This window comes from Nannospalax galili, unplaced genomic scaffold, assembly GCF_000622305.1.
Source record: "Nannospalax galili isolate Female #2095 unplaced genomic scaffold, S.galili_v1.0 scaffold42, whole genome shotgun sequence".
Lineage (NCBI taxonomy): Eukaryota > Metazoa > Chordata > Mammalia > Rodentia > Spalacidae > Nannospalax > Nannospalax galili.
The window spans coordinates 1,085,292-1,106,829 of record NW_008348666.1 but is presented as its reverse complement, the minus strand read 5'-3'; the positions used below and the strand labels follow the sequence as shown (position 1 = coordinate 1,106,829).

General features: G+C 47.7%; 1 protein-coding gene across 5 annotated transcripts in view; it reads left to right on the top strand.

Moving 5' to 3' along the window:
* The window catches only part of Galnt16 (polypeptide N-acetylgalactosaminyltransferase 16), a 103,243-nt gene that overhangs the window by 54,995 nt on the left and 26,710 nt on the right, over positions 1-21,538 (top strand). For all 5 annotated transcript variants that reach the window (XM_029569791.1, XM_029569790.1, XM_029569789.1 and 2 more), the window contains 4 exons: positions 14,281-14,438; positions 17,895-17,993; positions 18,858-18,925; positions 19,658-19,723. In XM_029569791.1, the coding sequence (XP_029425651.1) occupies positions 14,281-14,438; positions 17,895-17,993; positions 18,858-18,925; positions 19,658-19,723 (391 nt within the window). The remainder of the gene's footprint in view (positions 1-14,280; positions 14,439-17,894; positions 17,994-18,857; positions 18,926-19,657; positions 19,724-21,538) is intronic.

The window sequence follows — 21,538 nt, the reverse complement described above, 5'->3', positions numbered from 1 at the left end:
AGAGATGGATCAATGGGATAAAAGCATCTGCTGCAAAACCTGAGGACTAGAGCTCCATTTCTGGGGACCTACATGGTAGAAGGAGAGAAAACTAACTCCTGAAACTTATCCTCTGACCTCTATGTGCATACATGCTATGCATGGGCTCATACATACATACATAAATAAATACATAAATATAAATAAAATCTGACACACACAGAGAGAGAGAGAGAGAGAGAGAGAGAGAGAGAGAGAGAGAGAGAGAGAGAGAGAGAAGCTAAGAGTTTGGTTTTGTTTTGTTTTGAGATACACTTTGGGCTATGTAGCCAAGAGCTCGCTGTAAATCCTCCTGCCTCAGCCTCTGAGTACTGGGATTACAGATATGTGCCACCAAGCCCCACCTACGTTTCATTAAAAAATTATCGTTAGTGCCAGCACTTTGGAGGCGGAGGCAAGCAGATCTCTGTGAGTTCAAGGCTAGTCTGGCCAGCTGGGACTACAGGGAGAACCTGACTCAAAAAGACCAAAAAAAAAAGAGAAATATATATATGTGTGTGTGTGTGTGTGTGTGTCTGTGTGTGTGTCTGTGTGTCTGTGTATAAAATTATTGTAAAATAACAAATGGGGGGTGCTGGAGAGATGGCTTAGAGGTTAAGAGCACTGGTTGCTCTTGCAGCACCCACATGGCAGCTAACAACCATTTATAACTCCAGTTCCAGGGGATCCAACACCCTCCTCTGACCTCCAAGGCATTGCACAACACAGGTGCACTTACATACGTGCAAGCAATACACGCATACACATAAAATAAAAATAACGAATAAAATTTTAAAAATTTTTTGTCTTTTAAAAAAAATTTTTATTTATTATTTTTATTTTATGTGTATGCGTGTATTGCTTGCATGTAGGTAAATGCACTCGTGTCATGCAAAACCCATGGAAGACAGAAGAGGCTGTCAAATCCCCTAGAACTGGAGTTATGGACAGCTGTTAGCTGCCATGTGGGTGCTGGGATTTGAACCCAGGTCTTTTGCAAGAACAGTCAATGTTTTTAACTGCTGGCCATCTCTCCAGCCCTTGTCATTTTTTTTTTTTTTTTTTTTTTTTTGGACAGGGCCTCCTGACCCTGGAACTCAGAAATTTGCTTGCTTCTGCTTCCCAAGTGCTGGGATTAAAGGCATGAGCCACCACGCCCGGCTATAAAAATTTAAATGAATTAAATGTGGGTCTAGAGAGATGGCTCAGCAGTTAACAGCTTACTCCCCTTCCAGAGGGCCTAGCATCCACATGAAAGTCTAACACCTGTCCTTAACTCTACTTTCAGAGAGTCCAGTGTCCTCTCCTGGGCTCCATGGGTACTAAGCATATATGTGGTGCACTTACATACATGCAGGCAAAACACTCAAACACATTAAAAAACAAAACAAAACAGTAAATGCTTATTTATATGAAACCTTCTTCCTATAAAGGAACAGGTAAAATTCTTCAGTTTTCTGAGCTGGTTCCTGGGCCATTTTCCAGAGGTCATAAACATTATGTGAAGGAACTTGCTGTATACTTCCAGGAAGACCTGTGCCTTTGCAATGCATGTACTTATCACTTGTTCTTTAGATGCCTAGCTCATTCCTTCTAGCACTTATGTGGCATTCTAAATCTTTTATTTATTTATTTTTTATTTTTGTCTATTTATTTTTTTTGAGACAGGGTCTCCCTGTAGCCCCAGCTGGCCTAGAACTCACTATGTAGACTAGGCTGGCCTTGAACCCACAGAGATCTGCCTGTCTCTGCCTCCAGAGTGCTGGGATTAAAGGTCTGTGCCGCCACACCCGGCATCATGTGGTATTCTAATGTAAGGATAAACCATGTCTCATTCATTCATTCATTCATTCATTCATTCATTCATGTCTCCACTGATACTGATTCCTAGCTTTTTCTCTTACCAACAACTCTGTAGTTGCTGTACTTGTGCACCTCACAAACTCTTGAGTCTAATTAGACTCAGGATTAAGGCCTGGGCATGTAAGGTGATCATGGAATGAATACTTAAAACAGCAAATGCAAAGTCAGAGGGGCCTCTGAGAGCACAGGTATAATCTAGGGCTGTCTCAGGAAAAGCAGGTGTTTTTCTTTTTACCCCAAAATGGAACTTATGCTAAGTTAAAAAGTACCACTTAAAATGCTAAGGTTGCATGGCTGGGCATGGTGGCACATGTCTTTAATCCCAGAACTCTGGAGGCAGAGGCAGGCGGATCTCTCTGTGAGTTCAAAACTAGCCTGGTTTACACAGCGAGTTCCAGGCCAGCTGGGGCTACAGGAGGCCCTGTCTCTAAACTACCAAAAAAAAAAAAAAAAAAAAAAAAACAAAAAACCAAAAAACACTAAGGTTGCCAAACAGCCTCTTATCACACTTGTACCAATTTATAATCCATCAGTGTAGAAGAACGTCTATTTCTCCAAGCTGTGAAAATTCTCAGCATTGATAATTATTCTTGAACTTCTCAGATGAATTAAGAATAAATTATATCTTGTTTTAATTTATTCTTCTTTAATAATCAATGAATTTTAATATCTCTGGCTTCTGTGGGCAGCAACGCACATACATACCTTCTCTCTCTCACATAATTAAAAATAATAAAAATAAAATTTCAAAAAATATTATTCCTTTTTCCTTAGACAATTTGGCTAATATTTTTCCCACTGTGGTTTATATTTGACTTTTGAGATATTTTTGCCTTATAAAAATGTTAAGTTTTATGTAGTGTCTTCTTTTTATGGCACTTGATCTTTATGGCTAAGACTAGGGGGAAAACACTAAGGGTTTTTTTTTTTCTTTATACTTTTAAATTTCTTTTTCAAATTTAAGTTTTTGAGCCACCTGGCCCTTTTTTTTTTTTTTTTTTGGTTTTTTTTAAACAGGGTCTCCCTGTGGCCCCAGCTGTCCTGGAACTCACTATGTAGACCAGGCTGGCCTTGAACTCACAGAGATCCACCTGCCTCTGCCTCCCAAATGCTAGGACTACAGGCGTGTGCCACCACGCCCGGCACCACCTGGCATTTTTAAAAGAAAGTAGCTTAGTTTTGTTGATTTCCTCATTGTCTAGTCAGTTTTCCAGCACTGTTCACAGAGTAGTGATGGCTTTCTTCTCACTGCCACTTGAAGTGCTGTTCTGTCTTACGCCAATTCTTCATGTTTGGGGCTATTTCTGACGTCTCTCTTTTCTTCAGGTGGTCACTTGGTCTTAGAGCAGTAAATCCTGCTATATAAAGTCTATAGTCTTATAGCTTTAATATCTGGGAGGCCTAATTTGCTCATCTTCTCCCTTTTTTCCCCACAGATTTTCTGATTTCTCACTCATGTTCCAATGTGCCCAACTGAGGGAACAGGGCATGTCCGTCAATCCCTGTGTCAAACTATACCCTGTTGCCAAAAAGAAATAAAAAAGTTCTATCTCTAAAGAAACAAATATTTGACTGGGCATGTGGTTTACATCTTTGATCCCAGCACTCTATGGAGCTCTGTGAGATCTAGGCCAGCCTGGTCTACATTGCAAGTTCCAGGACAGCTGTGGCTATGTTGTGCCCAGTTCACGAGACCCCAAAGACCACCAAGGAGCCGAGTGATGCAAATACACAAGGGTTTTTTTATTGTTGCAAGCTTAAGCTTGGGCCCACTCTGTCACCGACCTAGTGGATCTCAGAAGTGAGACCCCTTGCTTTGGAAGACAGAGGTTTTTATAGGTTTATTTCAGCAAGTTCAGCAAGTAGGGGGGTAGGGGGTCTTCAGCCTGGCAAGCATCTGATTGGTTGTAGCTCAGTCCCAAACCATAAACTGCTGGCTTCAGGAAATCTGAAAAGACATCTGGACTTTTAGTACTTTCCTGTCCCTGGTTAATTGACCACTGGTGGGGGAGTTGTTCTCTATCTGTTCCAAGTATTGTGGTTTTTCTTGGAACAAGGCCCAGGGCTGGGTCAGTCCTATGGAGGTTTTATCCAAGATGGAGTCACTCAGGTTTCTCAGCTACAGGGAGACTCTGTCTCAAGAAAACAAAATAAAACAAACAGAAATATTTACATCATCCCTGTTTCCAGATTTCACTTTTTCAACTGTTAGATAAAATGCTGGGCTGCAGGTTGGGGAGGGTTGGGGAAGGGTGTTGGTGTTATGGTGAGCTAATCCATGGTCCCCTTGGGGAGACAAGTTACATACACCTGCTCTAGCAGCAGACCATCTTAGTCCATCTGTGTTGCTGTAAAAGAACATCATAGACCAGGTGACAAATAAACTACAGAAATTCACTCCTCACAGTTTTGAAGGCTGGTAATCTAAGATCAGGGCTGTGGAAGGTTTAGTGTCTCATCAGAGCTTCCCTCTCTGCTCCCAAGATGGAGCCTCGTTGCCACATGCCTCCCAGGGGATGATGCTCTGTCTTTACATGGTAGAAGGTGGAGAGAGAAAAAGGGGTGAGTTCTCTCTGAACTCCCTTTTATCAGGCCTTTTTAGTCCATTCTCAAGGACTTAATCTCTTCCCCAAAGGCCTCACTTAATACCACCGCAGTAGAGATATGTTGGGACAGGATCTCTCCCTGAACCTGAGCTTACTGATTCTGGCTCGTTTGACTGGTCAACCTGCTTTGGAGATCCTCTGCCTCTGCTTCCTAAGTACTGGGATTACAGACAGGCAGCATGACTACTTGGCTTTTACACTGGATCTGGGGATCCCAAATCTGGTCCCCATCTTTGTCTAACAAGTGCTTTACCCACTGAGCCATCTCACAGTCCTGATTTGGATTTGTTCTGAAAAGTGTTATAAGCTGAGATAGCTGTCTGCTGATCAAGGCCTTGCTGGCTTCTAGCGGGTTGAATTAGATCCTGTCTTAGCTGGACCAGACCTTGGTCTGTGGGGCAGGAGGTTGTCACCACTGTGGTAACAGTCACATTCTATGTGTACTGTGTGGCCTATTCTTCACCCCCCACCCCCCCGGCCCAGTTAATATCTGAAAGGTTTCAGACTGTGAAACACCTGAAATGCAAGGACACCGTTCCAACCTTGACACTTCCCACTTGTGACTGCAGCAGAGTAGAGGCTGGTCTGCACTATTGCTTGGCTAGAAGGATGTTTACTGGGGGCTAGGAAGCCCTGAAGTTGGCCTGTCTTAGCAGCTCTTCCTACTACTTCCTCTCCCTCAGCAGCAAAACATTCCCAACTTGTTTGGGGGATCAATATGACAGGACAGATAAGACCCCCAAGAAGGAATTGGCTTTGTCTCCTCCTAAATTTGGCAGCAGCTGAGGCGTTATCAGGACCCTGAGGGTGGTTCTGGCTAGAAAGAGTCAGGAGGGCCTAGGCTGGTCCAGAAAAGTCTGGCTATATGTTATTTTGGCCCAAGTAACACAAACTCTTGTATTTTTCCTTCCTTTTTTTTTTCATGTTTTCTTTTGAACCATAAGCAGAGAACTGCTTCCAAGCCTATGTGCAGGCCACCAGTGACAGCATTGGGCATGTCTCTGTCTGAGCCATAAGCCAATGCCCTGATACTGAGCCAAGGAGGGAGGCAGGCTTGGGCCAACATTGGAACTGAGAACCTCAGCATTGGAAGGAGGTTTCCTGGCACCTCTGGGCCCAGGAATGGTCAAAGGGACAGAGGCTTTGCACTAGGCTCTGTGGTCAGACAGTCACCATTCCAGTTCCGTTCCAGTCACTCAGCTGTTGCGTGGCCTGGGGCGTGCTGCTGTACCTCTGGGCCTTGGTTCCTCCTCTATAAAGTATGGATAGGAAGAGAACCTGTTTTACAGGAGCATTTGGAAATAGAAATAAGCACCTAACAGAGTTCCCAGTGCACAGCAGAACCTCAGTATTGAGCCCCTACTGTAGAAAAGGCCCAGTTGCTCCTCATTCCCTGGACTGCAGCAGCTGCGGCTGGGAGGATAAGGCAGAGCTATGTTACCCTTTGAAGATGCAGGAATACTCTACCCAAGCTGGGCAAACTGATGAGCAGGTCATACTACAAACTGAGCTGTCACACCACGAATCTCAGCAGGGATTACTGCAGAATTTCTGTTTTCCCAGATGGCCTCTGGGCTGGGCAGAGGGTAGAACATGTAGACCTGGAGAACCTGTTGGATCTGAAGGGGACCTGCTGGATCTGATTTGGGACTGTCTAGAGTCATGGTCTGATGCCATGTTCCAGCCTTGTAAGGAGAACCCTGCTTGGCTCAGATGCCTAAAGGAGAGTACACTGGGCCTCCCTTGGCTTTCTTGGTGAGACCACTAGAGCTACTGGAATGCGTAAAAGAGATTGAACTCTTTCCTTAGTGAGAGCACAGGTTCCATCAGCACCCTGGAAGAGTGATAGGGGGGTGCAGATTAGGAAATCTAAGCAGAGACCCTAGGGAGGTATCCCCATATAGGCCCTATCTAGGGCTCCTTGATAGGTAAATGACCTTGAGTCTTCCACCTCAAGTGGGGTGCAACTGTTGCAGGGTGGAAGGTTTCTACAGTAACTAGACTCAAACTTGGCTCTGCTGGTGGTGAAGTTCTGGGTCAATACAAATAGAGGCCAAGAGCCAAACTCAAGGGGAGGCTTGCTGGTCCCTAAGTTCCTTGTTGTGCTAAGGATTCCACCAGCATGTGACTGGTAATCCCTCATCATCTATCCATGTAATAAAGTCACAGCTCTGGACCTATGGAGCATGCTGGAATAACATGGACACCTTCAAAGTCCTGATGCTTATATCCCAGCTGACTGAACTGGCCTTCAGTATAGCCTCCATTGGGCTTTTGTTGTTATTGTTGGGTTTTTGGTTTGTTTTTTTTTTGTTTTGTTTTGTTTTGTTTTTAAGACAGGGTCTCCCTGTAGCCCCTGCTGGCCTGGAACTTGCTATGTAGACCACCTCAAAGAGATCCACCTGCCTCTGCTGGGATTAAAGATGTGCTCCACCACACCAATGGATAGGCTTTAAAAATCTTCCCAGGTGCTTCTAAGGTGAAGCCAAGGTTGAGAACCACTGGTAAAGAGGCAGATGAGGTAAATTAATTAATTAATTATAATACTAATAATTACAATGTACATGCCAGGTCCTGTGCTACATGCATTATACACTTTATCTCTTTTAATCCTCATAATTCCCATTTTCCAGATGAAGAAGCACTCTCAGATAGGGTAAGTAGCTCTCCAAGGTTAGAGAGCAGTAAGAACTGGCGTTCCATCCCAGGGCTGTCAGTTTTAGAGGTCAAGTTGGCTGACCACTGTAATTACAGCTTTCGAGGCAACGCAGAACAGAAAGTGAGGACACATCTGGGCCAGGCCCCTCAGGGATCCTTGCTACTCAGAGGTCCCCTGTATCCACAGGGCCCGAGGCTTCTGGCCCTGTGCCATTGCAACATCTCTTCAGGTTAGAGAAGAGCAGTGGCAGATGTCAGGGAAGCCCCAGGGGACCCCACCACAGACCTTGAGCAAAAAGATGCTGAAGGGTGTGCTTAGCAGTTCTGATAATGAAGGTCAATCTCCAACTTGGGTCGCAGCATCTGATGGGGTTTTCCTTGTAGGGTGGTGGAGAGCAACTGGGAATCACATTTTGTTCACCAGGTGTTTTTGATTTTTAGCAAACTCAGAAAAAGTCAGGATCCAGCCATAAAATAGGGCCACTGCCTTTTTTTATTTGGGGTTTAACTGAAATTTAGTGAAAGGCAAATCTAGCAGGTACCCACCTGTTTTACTGGTAGTAAAGGAAATTGGGCAGCAATTGTTTAAAAGGAATTGGAGTTGTTTAAATTTAAATTTTAGTGGTATGGGTGTTTTAGGAGAAAGTTTACAAGGCTTGGGGATTGAGGCTGAACTGTTCTTGATGAAAATGACATGGAAAATATTTTTCTTTCCTGTTTTAAGCCTTCCCCTTTGCTGTTTGTTTCCTAATTTTAGCAGTCCAAGAAGCAATAAGCAAATCTAGATGGAGAAAAAAACTGAAGCAACTCAGGCGAGTCTGAAAGTTTAATCAAAGTGATAGACTGAGAATAAAGCTCTCCAAGATAAGGGATTTTTCTCATTTTCTGGAGCACAGTCATTATTTCAACTTAAACAATTTCATATGTGATTGACCTTATTGAACATGGAAGTGCTGGGTTTGGTACTCCATAAAAGGACAAACACTGAATAAGGCAGTGTTTGCCTACACTTCAGCCAAGAAGGGGGCTGGAGGAAAGTGGGAAGCACATCAGCTCATCATTCAGCAGCTCCCCCAGCCCGCATTCCTCACCATGGCAATGCAAAAGGCCTTCTGAAGTATGGTCCATATGGAGTCTCCATCTTGAAACCCAAACCTGGCTCTGCCTGTTGGGAATGCCCCACCCAGCCCTAGACTGCAGCCACTGGCCCAAATGCCAGAGACTAGGCTGCTATCTCAGAATGGATGGCTGCTATCCAGGCTGTGTCTTTGCCACCAGTAACTCATTTGCTGGTTTTGGTTTTTACTTCTTTTTTCCTCTTGGAGAATTATTTTCTGTTCATTGAAATGACTGAGGGACTGATATTGTTGAACTCTTCGTTACTAGAACAGGACAGTCAACTCAAACTAGCTTAAAAGGAGAGACATACACAAAGAGTAAAGGGATAGAGAAGGAGGCAGATCTGTGGGAGAGCTCATCATTGTAGAAAAGCCTCAAGGAAGATTCTGATGGGCCTTGATTGACTCAAATGACCATTTTTCTCTAGGGGTGAAGTAGTAAGATTGGCCTAACCCAAAATCCTGTGCTCATTCCTGTGGGAATACTCGGGGCATTGGGACAGAGGACAGTGAATGACAATCTTGCCAGGAGCATGTAAGTAGAGAAGAAGATCCCTAAGGCAGGCAAATACTACCAGGTCACCTGCTTGGTCCACTTAATTTCAAGTGTTGTATTTTTCCAAGTGTGGGCTGAGGGGCAGGAGAGATGAGGTCATCCACACTTGTTACTCATTTGTTTGTTAGCCATTGTTTTTGAATGTCTATAATCACTCAGGCACTGCTGTTGACCTTAAGACCCAATATTAAACAAAACACCCCATCCCTGCTTGGGTGAAGCTTATACTCTTGTAGAAGGGAATAGAAACAAAGTATAAAATACACAGACTGTCAGGTGATGATAAGTACTGTAAGGAAAAGGAAAGCAGGCCAGGCAGGCAGGGAAAGGGAGGGGCAGATTGGCCTCATGGTTTTACATAGGGTCGATGGAGAAGGTGAGGTGTGAGAGTCCTACAGGAGACCAATGAGCAAGGCTTGCAAACATCTGGGAGAAGCATCTTCTAGAAGGAAAACAGAAAGAACTGCTAAGGGGAGAGGGCCTGTGTGGCTGATGTAGGGCCTGTGTGGCTGATGATGAAGGGCCTGTGAGGCTGATGATGTAGGGCCTGTGTGGCTGATGTAGGGCCTGTGTGGCTGATGTAGGACCTGTGTGGCTGATGTAGGGCCTGTGTGGCTGATGTGGGGCCTGTGTGGCTGATGTAGGGCCTGTGTGGCTGATGTAGGACCTGTGTGGCTGATGTGGGGCCTGTGTGGCTGATGTAGGACCTGTGTGGCTGATGTGGGGCCTGTGTGGCTGATGATGTAGGGCCTGTGTGGCTGATATAGGACCTGTGTGGCTGATGTAGGGCCTCTGTGGCTGATGTAGGACCTCTGTGGCTGATGATGTAGGGCCTGTGTGGCTGATGTGGGGCCTGTGTGGCTGATGTGGGGCATGTGTGGCTGATGTAGGGCCTGTGTGGCTGATGTAAGGCCTATGTGGCGAGGGCAGCAGAAAGGATGAGTCCATGAGGGACCAGGCACTCTACCTCCTGAACTCTGTGATGTGTGAAAAGATCCCATTTGTTCACCCTTGTTTTCCTCCTGGTTGATTATAGTACTCTGAGAGCAGGGACAATATTTAGATACTCATTGATCATTTAGTGAGTCATCTATTGATTTACTCAGTGAGCACCTGTTGAGTACCTACTGTGTGCCAGATGCCAAGGGTTTATGGATGAGCAGCTCTTTCTTTTGAAAATAATATTTTTACTTTTTTTTTGAGAATTTCATACATGTATACAATGTATTTTGACCTTATCCATCCTGTCGCTCCCTCTCCAACTCCCCCGGCCTCCCAACCCTTCTTCTTTCCAATTTAATGACCTCTTTTTAAAAAAGATTTTATTTATTTTTATTTTATGTCTATGAGTATTTGGCCTGCATGTATGTAAGCACACCATGTGTGTGCCTAGTGACTGCAGAGGCCAGAAGAGGGTGTTGGATCCCCTAGAACTGGAGTTAAGAATGGGTATTAGCCACCATGCGGGTGCTGAGAACCAAACTCAGGTCCTCTGGAAGAGCAGTAAATACTCTTAACCACTGAGCCATCTCTCTCCCCTGTGATGCTTAGTAAGCCACATGGATGGGAACTTGGCTAGGTGCTCTGTGCTCCCCTTAGGAGGGAGGAGAAGGGAAATAGAGCTCCCCTGTGGTCACCAGCTATGGTCACTACCCAGCAGGGGTTGGGATGGGGTGAGGTTCCGAGGTCATGTCACCAACTGGCCTGCCATAAAACCTCACCTTGGGGTGAGGATTTCTTCTTCATGATGCTCTGTAGCCATATCTGACATGAAGTGGGCAAGAAAGTACCAGATTCTAGGTGCCTCTTCTGGGGGCCGCCCTGCTTTCTGTTTCTTTTTTATTTTTAAAATTTTTTTATTATTATTAGTGTGGGGGGATGTGTATACCACAGCACACATGAGGAGGTCAGAGGACAACTTCATGGAGTTCGTTTTCTCCTTCCATTTTTATATGGGTTCCAGGGTTCAAACTCTGATCATCAGGCTTGGTGGCAAGTGCCTTTAGCTGCTGCACCATCTTACTGGCATTACTTTAAATGCATGTGTATGTTTTTGGTCAGTTACTTATGTGTATGCACGTGCATGTGTGGAGGTTAGAGGACAACCTCCTTTGAGACAGGATCTTTCATTGGCTGTCCAGTGAGCCCTAGGGATCTGCCTGTTTCCATCCCCCCAGCACTGGGATTAGAAAGGTGCATCACCACATCTGGCTTTTTTTTTTTTTTTTTTGGTCTTTTTGAGACAGGGTCTCTCTGCAGCCCCAGCTGTCCTGGAACTCACTACGTAGACCCAGCTGACCTTGAACTCACAGAGATCCACCTGCCTCTGCCTCCCGAGTGCTGGGATTAAAGGCATGCGCCACCACACCCGGCTCACATCTGGCTTTTTAATTAGGGACTGGGAGCTTTTTAAATAAGTGCTGGGGATCAAACTCAGGTCCTTGTGCTTGCAAAGCAAAGCAGTTTATCAACTGAGCTATTCTCCCAGCTCTTTCTATCTATATTCCCAACATTTTGAAGTATTTGCTGCATTAGTACTGTGCTGCAGGGCACTGCCAAGATACCCAAGGCAGAGATATGACTTAACTGCAAAGTGTGGGGATGGCATTAAGATGACCCTGAACTTGTGGCTTGGAGGACAGAGATGGAGGTGCCGGATTCTGCTATAGAGAGCAAGATCAAAAAAGGACATTAAAGGGAAAAAGCAGGAGTTTGGGAGCCAGAAGGAAATTAATTATGGAATGGGCAGGTGAACTAGGAGTTAGACATAGAGATTGAAGGGCTGAGGTGGTAACCAAATGGCAGTTAGAGATGTCTGAGGGGAAAGGGAGTGAAAGACCTTCAGGGAGCATGCCGTTACCATAAAACACATCCTACCCTCCTTGGTCTCCTCCTCACCTGGCTGGCTCAGGGACAAGTGATGCTTCTGCTCCATCCTGAGGAGGCAGCTGGCTCAACATGAAGGGAGAGCAGAGACCTCTGGGAAGGAATGGTCCTGTGTCCCATGGCTCCCTTTGAGCTGTCTCTCAGGTGGAGGGTCTCACCCCAGATCCTGGCCCATCCAGAGTTGGACTGGACCACTCTGGCTCTGAATTGCACAAGGGAGCTGCAGACTAACTTGATTTTGAGGGCCTGGGAGGGGCCTCTCTAGAAGGCTACAGCCTAAGTAGACATTCTTCCACGCTTCCAAGGCTAGTGAGGGAAGGCAGCTAACAAGAAGCCATCTTAGAAGTGTTCCCCCCACTTCTGGGCACATGGCCATGCTCTGGGGAACTTTGTTGAATGAATAAGTGAATGAGTGAGTGAACAGGTAAGTTCAGGCCTTCCTAAACGCATGAATGAAAGCTCAGGAATCCTTGGGCCTCACAGAAGGGTGCTGGGCAGGTGCTTGGCTCTCAGTCAGTGTTGAATAAGCAGTGGGTGAGCATGGGATAAGACTTGGAGGTTTCCTGAGCCCACAGAGTGGCCATAAGTCCTAAATAAATAAACATGATTTTTTTTCCCACAGTGAACTTGAAGGATAATGAGGTGAAATACTCTCCCTTTGGGAGCTTCAAAAACTCTTTCCTCTGTGGTTTTTCTTTCATTTTAGCTCCCCAGCCATCAAGTAGAGGCCTTCTTCCATTCCCCTGACCCAGAGCTCGGGGTCTGGGGGGCAGCATTGGCTCTGTCATTGTCCCAGATGGGAAGGACACAGAGGACTACTACTTTCCATTCTCACTCTCAGAGCTGGCTGCTTTGGATCCTTCTAGCAACTCAGGGCTTAAGTTGGAGCACTCCTTCCCCTCCCTCCCTCCCCTTTCCTCCTCTCTTTGCTGAAATGGATTTTGAGCCCATGGGGGCCCTGCCACATCTGTTCATTTCCTGACATGGCACTGACTCAGAATATTAGAATGCCACGGCCACAGCTGTTTCACCTCTGAGCATACACCCTGAGCATCTGTGTCTAGTGTGGGACAAGACCCAGAGGAAACAAAATTCCTTTCCCCAGCTCTGCCCTCAGACCCCCAGGCTCCTAAGATAGGAGACTGAAGAAAGCCTAGCACCACAGAGTGGCAGAGATTCAGGAGCTAAGAGCTTCTAGATCTTTCAGGGAGTTTGGAAGCAAGGCTCACAGGGGAACATGGAGACCTTGAGCTGCTGGCAGGACTCCCCAGTGTCATCCCACCAGTAGTCCCCTTCCACAGGTCTCACTGTGATGCTGGGACCATCCTTCTAGGATGAGGCATGTCACAGAGTCCTCACTTCTGGATTCTGTGAGTAGACAATTCTCGTCCTCCTTCCTGCTGCCCTCATCAGCCCAGGGCTGATGGAAGGTATGGAGTTGAGATGTAGTCACAGTTAACAGGATGTCATAGCCCTACTAGGAACTTGTGGCTGACAAGTAGGTTCAAATAATAAGACACCAGGCTACGCCCATCCATTCATCTCTGATGTATTCCCCCTTGTGTGTGTCTCTGGGGACTCTGATTATACAGGGTAAGGTGTGGTTAAGGCGCATGAGGTGGTGGCATATGTCATTTATCTCTCTTCGGTGCTTAGCCTCAGCGGGCCCAGTGTATCCAGCATGGGGCTACTGAAGCAGCAAGCAGAAGTCCCAGAGAAGTTATAGCATTGTATTAATACATTTGGTCCTGGTGGTTCAGGCATTAGTCTGTGATGGCTTGCTTGTCCTTGCTCGTCCAAATTTTGAGCTCATATTGACAGGGAGCTCCTACGTACCTATCCCAGAGCCAGGCTCAAGTGCATCCCCAGGAGACAGTTGATCTGCAGGGTGTCCTCTCTAGTTTCTAGCCCCCTCAAGACACCTTGTTCTGAGCAACTGGTGCTCCTTGGCACCTATCCTCTCCACATCCAGCAGAGAACATTGACTTTAGCTTCAGAATAATGACAGGTTTGGGGCTGAGCAGATGGCTTAGTCAGTAGAGTACCTATCACACAAACATGAGGCTCTAAATTCAAATGCCTAGAGTACATGTAAAAAACTAAGCTGGGCACAGTGGTACATGCCTGTAACCCTAGCACTAGGGGTGCAGAGACAGGCAGATCCCTGGGGCTCATTAGCCAGCCAGTCTAGCCAAATCAATGAGCTTCAGGTTCAGTGAGAGACCCTGTCTCAAAAAGCACCCGACATCAACTTCTGGGCCTTCACCCTCACCCGTGCAGGAAGCCACACACATGTACACCTACAAGTATGTCTACCACACATACCATACATATATGCTGGTACCGCCATACATACATACATATGCATACACACAAGCAATTTGAATCCAGATTTGTAATTTACTAGCTCTTGCCTCTTCAGACTTAGTTTCCTCATCTGTCAGTGGTGCAGAGGGTGTACGAATGAGGAATGAGGTTGTTACCTGGCTGGCATGTACTCAGTGTGCTTCTTCCCACTCATCACCAACAGAACTCTCTTGCCTGGGGCCCCCTCTGATGCTGATCTTTGTCTCAGGTGACAGGAATACCCTCGAAAGGCTTTGATGAGAAGGCATACCTGTCAGCCAAGCAGCTGAAGCCAGGAGAAGACCCATACCGGCAGCATGCTTTCAACCAGCTGGAAAGCGACAAGCTAAGCCCAGACCGACCCATCCGGGACACACGCCATTACAGGTGTGGCCTCCATTTTATGAACCGGGAGGGAAGGTTGAGAAAAAGCCAGTGCCATTCAGCTCATCTCCTTTCACTTATGAGTATTTTATTTTATTTTTCAATAACCTTTATTTATTTATTTATTTACTTATTTATTATTTTGTGTACCTGTGTGCGTGCACATGTATATGGGTACACACATGTCATGTGTATTTACAAATACAGAAGATGTCCTCAGTCTTGGTCCAGTAACTTTAACGTTCAATAGCCCTCACCCTCAACTGCTCTCCTGCCTCCTCTGTGCCTTCACTGGCCTACTTGGGGCCTGGAAAGGCAGAGGAAACCCCAACCTGGGGCCAGAAGGGTCCCTTAGCACCATAGTCAGGCATCCCAGAAAGAATAACCTGCCAGGGGACCATGAGAAAGTCCATGGGGTGAGCTGCGCAGCTGAAGAAGGATCTCCAGCTTTGAGCCCTGCAAACAGTGAGGCCTGTGACTATCACCCCTTGACATCCCTTTCCTCCTTGCCTCCTGGCCCCTGTCCTGCCTCCTCAGCCACTCCCAGCAGCCACTGCTGCCCAGTCTTTTTCTCTTCTGGTGGGTGGTGGGTGAGACCCTAGATCACGGTCAATGAGACTTTCACACCAGTCCCAGCTCAGAGTGACTGGACTGAGTGATCTTCTTCCTGGGTTCAGTTCCATGTGTCTTGTCTAGAGTGCTCAGAGCCACCTCTTTCCCTTGCCTGCTGTCACCTTTGGAAGCGTTCTCTTGCAGAGAAACCCTGCCCTTTGTGCCTGGCTCATCTGCCCTTCAGTCAGCATGGATGTTCCTGCCATTCTCGTTTCTCTCTTTTCTTTTTCTTGGGGAGAAAGGGACAGGACAAGGTTTCACTCAGTAGCCCAAGCATGAACTTGTAGCAGTCTTCCTGTCTCAGCCTCCCGTGTTGGAATTATAGGTACAAGCCACCACGCATGGCTCCTTTCCTGTTTTTGCACATGCTGTTTCCTCTACCTGAACACCCCCTACACCCCATCCATATCCTTTAAGCTGTGACTGTGTCCTCTGCTCCAGGAAGGTTCCTTACCAACCTTGTTTAGTTCCAGGGCACCCTCTGCACCATGTAGACATCTAGTGGAGGCTCCAGGGTTCTGCTGTAGCTGGTCCACTGCTCTGCCTGCTTGGTGCTTTGAGTGACAGACAAGCTATGTGGGATCCAGCCACACAGTCAGAGCTGGTTTGGGCCTCTATCTGATCCTTGTTTGAGGTTAAGTGAGAATGACTTCAGTTACTGACTGCACAAAGGACACAAATGTGAGATAAGCATGCAGGGGGTCCTGGTTCTCTTCCCATATCCCTCATGCAGGCATGCCTGAAGTCCAATGGCTTTGGCAGCCCTTGCAAGGTGAAATGGACAAAGGGCTAGGGAGGTCCAGACATTGGCTTCACTCTCCTGTTACCCCAAAACCATCAAGCCTTCAGAAGTCCTTCATATTGCCATAAAACAATAGTCCTGCTGCTGGGCAAGGCTGCCATCCGGTCTAATGGCCATTCTTAGCCTTGGAAGTCAGTCAGCCCAGGGGGAACTTCCCCTCTCACAACTGCAGGCAATGGTGGGTCCATGTAGTTCTATTTAGAGACCTTTAATGGGCAAAGTCATGGCCAACCTAGTCCCCAGGGTTTGGAGGATCTGTGACCTGACCTCATCCATGAACTGAGAGCTTGGCCTGGATCATCTCTGCCTACTCTCTCAACTCCCTCCTCCCCTCAGGCTTTTTCAGGAGTTTACTGAGAAGCTTAAAGGAAGAATGGATCTGGGGGTTATGCATATCCAAGGCAGTGGAGGGATGGTAAGGTGCCATGTGCTGCTGTTGGGCCCTCTCAGAGGGCAGAGGTGGATCAGGATGTGTATGTGCATGTGCATATTCACATGCCGAGGGAGCAAAAGAGGTGCCAGCCTGGTGGGGTCAGTGTGCCGGTGTGAACTTTGCCCTCTTGGGCTACAGTTTCCACTGGACCCCGTAATGCAGGCTAATTCCAGATCCGGGTCGCCATCTAAGAGAACTCCCTTCAAGGGAAACAAAGTATGGGAAACCATGTAAGACAAGCCTACTAAGATCATGAAAAAATTCCAACAAACACAGACATGGAACAACCTCTTCAGTGACTCCTAGCTCCTGGGAATTGAGTAGCCCCACCCTCACTTCTAGTCCACTCCACACATGTGTGGGAGCTCGCCTCTTTCATGGAGAAAAGGGCATTGCGATGGAGTTTCTCCTTAGACATAGGATGCCTAGGGAATAAGGACAAGGAGCTGGGGCCCTGGAGGTCAGTGTCTAAAGGCTAGGCACCAGGAGGAAGCTGGTTTTCAGCAAGCCAATCCCTGAACCCCCAGCCCTTTGGGAGCAGGCATTTGCCCAGGGTGAGTTCTGGGGGTGGAAGGAGGGTCGCTCCCCCACAACACTTTCAGGGAGAAATATTTTAAATCCTCTCAGGATTTCTCCCTGGGGGGGTCCCATGCTAGTGGGATTTCCCTTCTTTCTGACCCAGCTGCTCCGCAGGGCAGGAAATGGGCCTGGGAATTCTGACTGCGAGTGCTGTCAGTGGAGTGCATGCTGTAATGAAAAAGTAATCGCTGTTGGAATAGTCAGGGAGCTATTGTAATAAAGAACATCGCTTAGGAAAACCAGCGGAGGCGGCTGCTTTCCACGGGCCTGGAGGAGCCCAAATGAATGTCTTTGCAGAAGCGGCAGGGAGGAAGGCTGGCAGGAAGGAGTGCTGCTGCCTTGCTGAAGAGAGGGAGTCAGGGTCCAAAGATGGGGTATCTATAGGTGGGGGAGCCCAGGGTTTCTAGGCAGGAGCTGTCCTTGGTGTCTCCTGGGAGGCTGGTTTGTTCACAGCCTGCCCCTCCCTGGTGGCTATTGAAAGGCTGTTAGTGCTATAGAGAGAGGGAGGGATGTCCCTCCCACCTCCATCCTGCAGGCGGATTGGGAGGAATTCCTGGCCAGATCCTACCAGAGCTGGGAGAGGAAGGAAGAAGCACACGGCTGTCAGAAGGCAAAAGGAAGATCTCTCTCTCTCTCTCTCTCTCTCTCTCTCTCTCTCTCTCTCTCTATCAGCACACACTTTGTCTCATTGGCCTGCCCCATCAGTAGTACTTCTGTTTGGTTGCTGGCTGTACCTTGGGGCCTGTACATAGTTGGGATCCATCTCAAACAGGCAACAGGCTATCCATGTGGGTTCTGGTGCTCTGGGTCTTTGACAAAGAACATCCAGGCTTGGGAAAACCCCCCAGGTTTGGGAAGATTCCCTAACCTGCTGTATGTAGGTGTTGGGCCTATGTGGGATGAAGCATTGGTGTGGGAAGTAGGCTATATCCTGGCTTTGGGATTGCCTTCTCTGCCTCACAGAGGTATCCCAAGGGCAGCAAACTGGACATAGGACAGCACTGAGCCTCTGACTCCCCTGTCCTCTTCTCAGCTGCCCATCCTTGTCCTACTCCTTGGACTTGCCAGCCACCAGTGTCATCATCACCTTCCACAATGAGGCGCGTTCCACTCTCCTGCGCACAGTGAAGAGGTAAGCCCATCCCTGGGCCCTCATCTCAGTGGCTCTGTCCCTGAAACCTCAGGTGGTCTGTGAAACCTCTGACCAGGCGGGCATTGGAACTAGGGATGGTGGCCAAACAGTGAGCACTGGGAGGATGAGTCTTATCCTTCTGAGAAGCTGAGTCTGGTGAATCCTCTAGGAGACCCCAGAAGTTTACATCAGTCAAACCCAAGACCAGATGAGGATAAGGGCAAGATATGCAGCAGTCAAAAACAGAAGGAGGCAGGGACGGGCATGAGGCCTTAGGAGGGTAGATGTGAACCCAGCAGGTGCTTGTTGACAAATCAGAGAGAAATGCCCCTTCTGGCCTACTCTAAGCTTGGGCTAGCGTAGTCAAATTTAACCTTTATTCATCTCATTGACCCAGTGAACATAGATGAGACTAGAACTTGGAAAGGAGTGCCCAGTAGCATTCCATGGCCTGAAGGGGCTGGGACTTCCCTATTCCAGAGGAAGACAGGTGTGGAGATGCCACTAGAGAACACTCCCTCCTACCACTGGGCCTACAGGGGGCTCCCTGGCCTTCCAGGCAGGCAGCTCTGGTCCAGCTGTGCTGTCCCCAGGCGATTTAGGAATAAGCCTCAGGCAGCTCCAGCAGTTACCAATCCTGCCCTGACAACCCAAACAGGGCAGCCTCCCACCATTTGAAATGGTTCCCATGTCCCAAGGGCCCATTGCAGCAGCAGCAGCCAGGCCAGAGAGCCTTTTCCAGGGCCTAGGGAGTTTCAAACAGCTGCCTGTCACCCAGAGCTGAGGACTAGGAGAGCCCCCCACAGGGAGGGGGACGTGGGAGGTTAACTCCAGACTCCTTTACCTTCCCCACTGCTGCTCCAGTGTCCTGAACCGAACTCCTGCCAACTTGATCCAGGAGATCATTTTAGTGGATGACTTCAGTTCAGATCGTAAGTACTGCCTCCCCCATGTCCCATCCTGCCCCTGTTCTCCCAGGATGCTGAGACAAGCTCTCTGCGGCTGTCCTGACCCTTATATACTGACCCCTGCCAAGTGGGGAATCTTTGGTCTTTTCTAGGAAAGTGGAAAGAGTGGTGGACCTTTGGATGGAACACCCATGACATGACATTAAACACTGTATCAAGGGGTCTGGGGAGATGCCTCAGTGATGAAATGACCTGAGTTCACACCCAACACCTATGTGGAAAAAAAAAAGCATCGCAGTATGCATCTGTAACCCAGTGCTGGGGAGATGGGATAGGTGGACGGGGTGGAGTGCTCCCTGACCAGCCTAACCAAAACAGTGAGAGACCCTGTCTCAGAAAATAAGGTAGAGAGTGAATGAAGACGATGCCCAAGGTTGACCTCTGGTTGACCTTCACTCAGGCACACATGGGTAAATGCACTTGCACTCACATACACATGCAACTGAAACAACATCCACAGCACCCTTCATAATTACAACTGCCAAAGGAAGAGTCTCTCTACCATGGCCAAGTACTCTGTTGCCCCCTGGACTGGGGCAATACCACAGGCACTGGGGATCTGTGCAGGGCCAATAAAAGTGACCACAGCCTTCCCTCTTCCCCCATGCCGTGCCTGTGGGGGACTTCCATGGCAACCAAACCGCTATCCTCTGATTCCCACAACTGACAAGCTTGCCTTCTTCCCTCTGCCCTCAGCTGAAGACTGTCTGCTTCTGACTAGGATCCCTAAGGTCAAGTGCCTGCGTAATGACCGGCGGGAAGGTGAGTGCTGGACCTGTGTCCCGCCCTGGACCTGTCTCACTGTGATCTTCTCACCTCCCCACTCCTGTTGGGCACCTGTGTCTGTCTGCCTTTGTCATCTCTCCTGAGAAATGGGACACTGACAGCACCTTTCTGACAGACGAGTTTACTGTAAGGATAGACAAGAGGTTTGTGAGGAGGCCCTGAGAAAAACCAAAGGGGCCAGGCATGGTGACACACGCCTTAATCCCAGCACTTGGGAGGCAGAGGCAGGTGGATCTCTGTGAGAACAAGGTCAGTCTGGTCTACATAGTGAGTTTCAGGCCAGCTGGGCCTCATGATAGCGGTTGGTGCTTCATGAGACAGGTAAAGGGTACAAGGGAGGGCATAGCAGACATGCAAAGACAGCAGTTGGTAGCAGGCACGCACTGGTGCTAACAGTCCCTCTTCCTGAGGGCTGTGCCAGTCATTGGCTTTGCCGACATTCTCATACCTACTCATTCTCATACCTACTCATGACAATTGTTGTTCCTGTTCTGTCCACAGGGACCTATGTCAAGAGGTTTAGCAACTTGCCAAAGGTAATGAATAGAGGAGCCAGGATTCCAGTCTATGGGGTACACTCAAAGGCTGTCTCGTAGGCCCTCTCCACATAGTCTTTCTGTCATCGTGAGCACAGGGAGTAGACTGGGTAAACTGAGATGACAGAAGACCTCAAATGCTAGAAGAACCCTTGTAGACTTGATAAGGCAGAAAGCAGGCAGCAACAGAAGGTTTTAGAGTGAAAGGGATGTAAGAGATACTATTTAAGAGAGACCAGTCGGGCTGAGGAGCTGTAAGGATATTGATGAGTCAGACCCATCAAACTTTCATGAAAGTGGCCAAAGAGAAATGTCTTCCAAGCCATTGCATTGTAGAGGTCATCAGGCTTGGGAATTTGGTTCCCCTAGGGTTTTGCCAACAATGTGTAGAAATTTATGGTCAGATGCTTGCTGGATACCTTTTGAGTAGAAAGATGAGACTTAGACATTTTGGACTGATGGACAACTAGCTAGATAGAATCAAAGATGTGGCCAGCAAGGTCAGTCCAGGAAGAGGTCTCAGCTCTTGAGGTCCTTCCCTCCCTGCAGCTCATAGGATACTCGTGGATGCTCTGGCCACAGCAGGACCAGTTGGGCCTCTGCCATCCTGACCAGACAGGTCCCCAACCCTAGGCAGAATGACCAAAAGCAAGGCCCTTCTCTGCAGTTAGTGAATAGGGGATGGAGATCCTAACACATGTGGGTCTCCTGGCATCAGGTTCTCTCCTTGTTGTCTTGTTTGATGTGACAGGCTGAGTTATGATGTTTTGGTTTGGTTTTTGTTATTAAATTTTTTTGGTTTGTTTATTTTTATTTTTTATATGTGTAAGTGTTTTGCCTGCATGTATGGCCAGTAATACCTGCAAGGCCAGAAGAGGGCATTGGATTCCCTGAAACTGGAATTATGGATGGTTGTTAGCCATCATGTGGGTGCTGGGAGCTGAACCCAGGTCCTCTGCAAGAGCAAGCAGTGCTCTTAACTGCTGAACCATCTCCTGAGCCCCATTTGTTTATTTATTTTTATGTGTATGAGTGTTTTGGCTGCATGTAAGTGCACCATGTACGTGCAATGCCCACAGAGGCCAGAAGAGGGTGTTGTATCCCTTGGAACTGGAGTTACAGACTATTGTTAGCTGCTGTGTCAGTGCTGGGAATTGAACCCAGGACCTCTGCAAGAGCAGCCAGTGCTCTTAACCACTGAGCCATCTCTCCAGCCCAGTTATAATGTTTTTTGAACCTTGTAGATAAGAAAGAG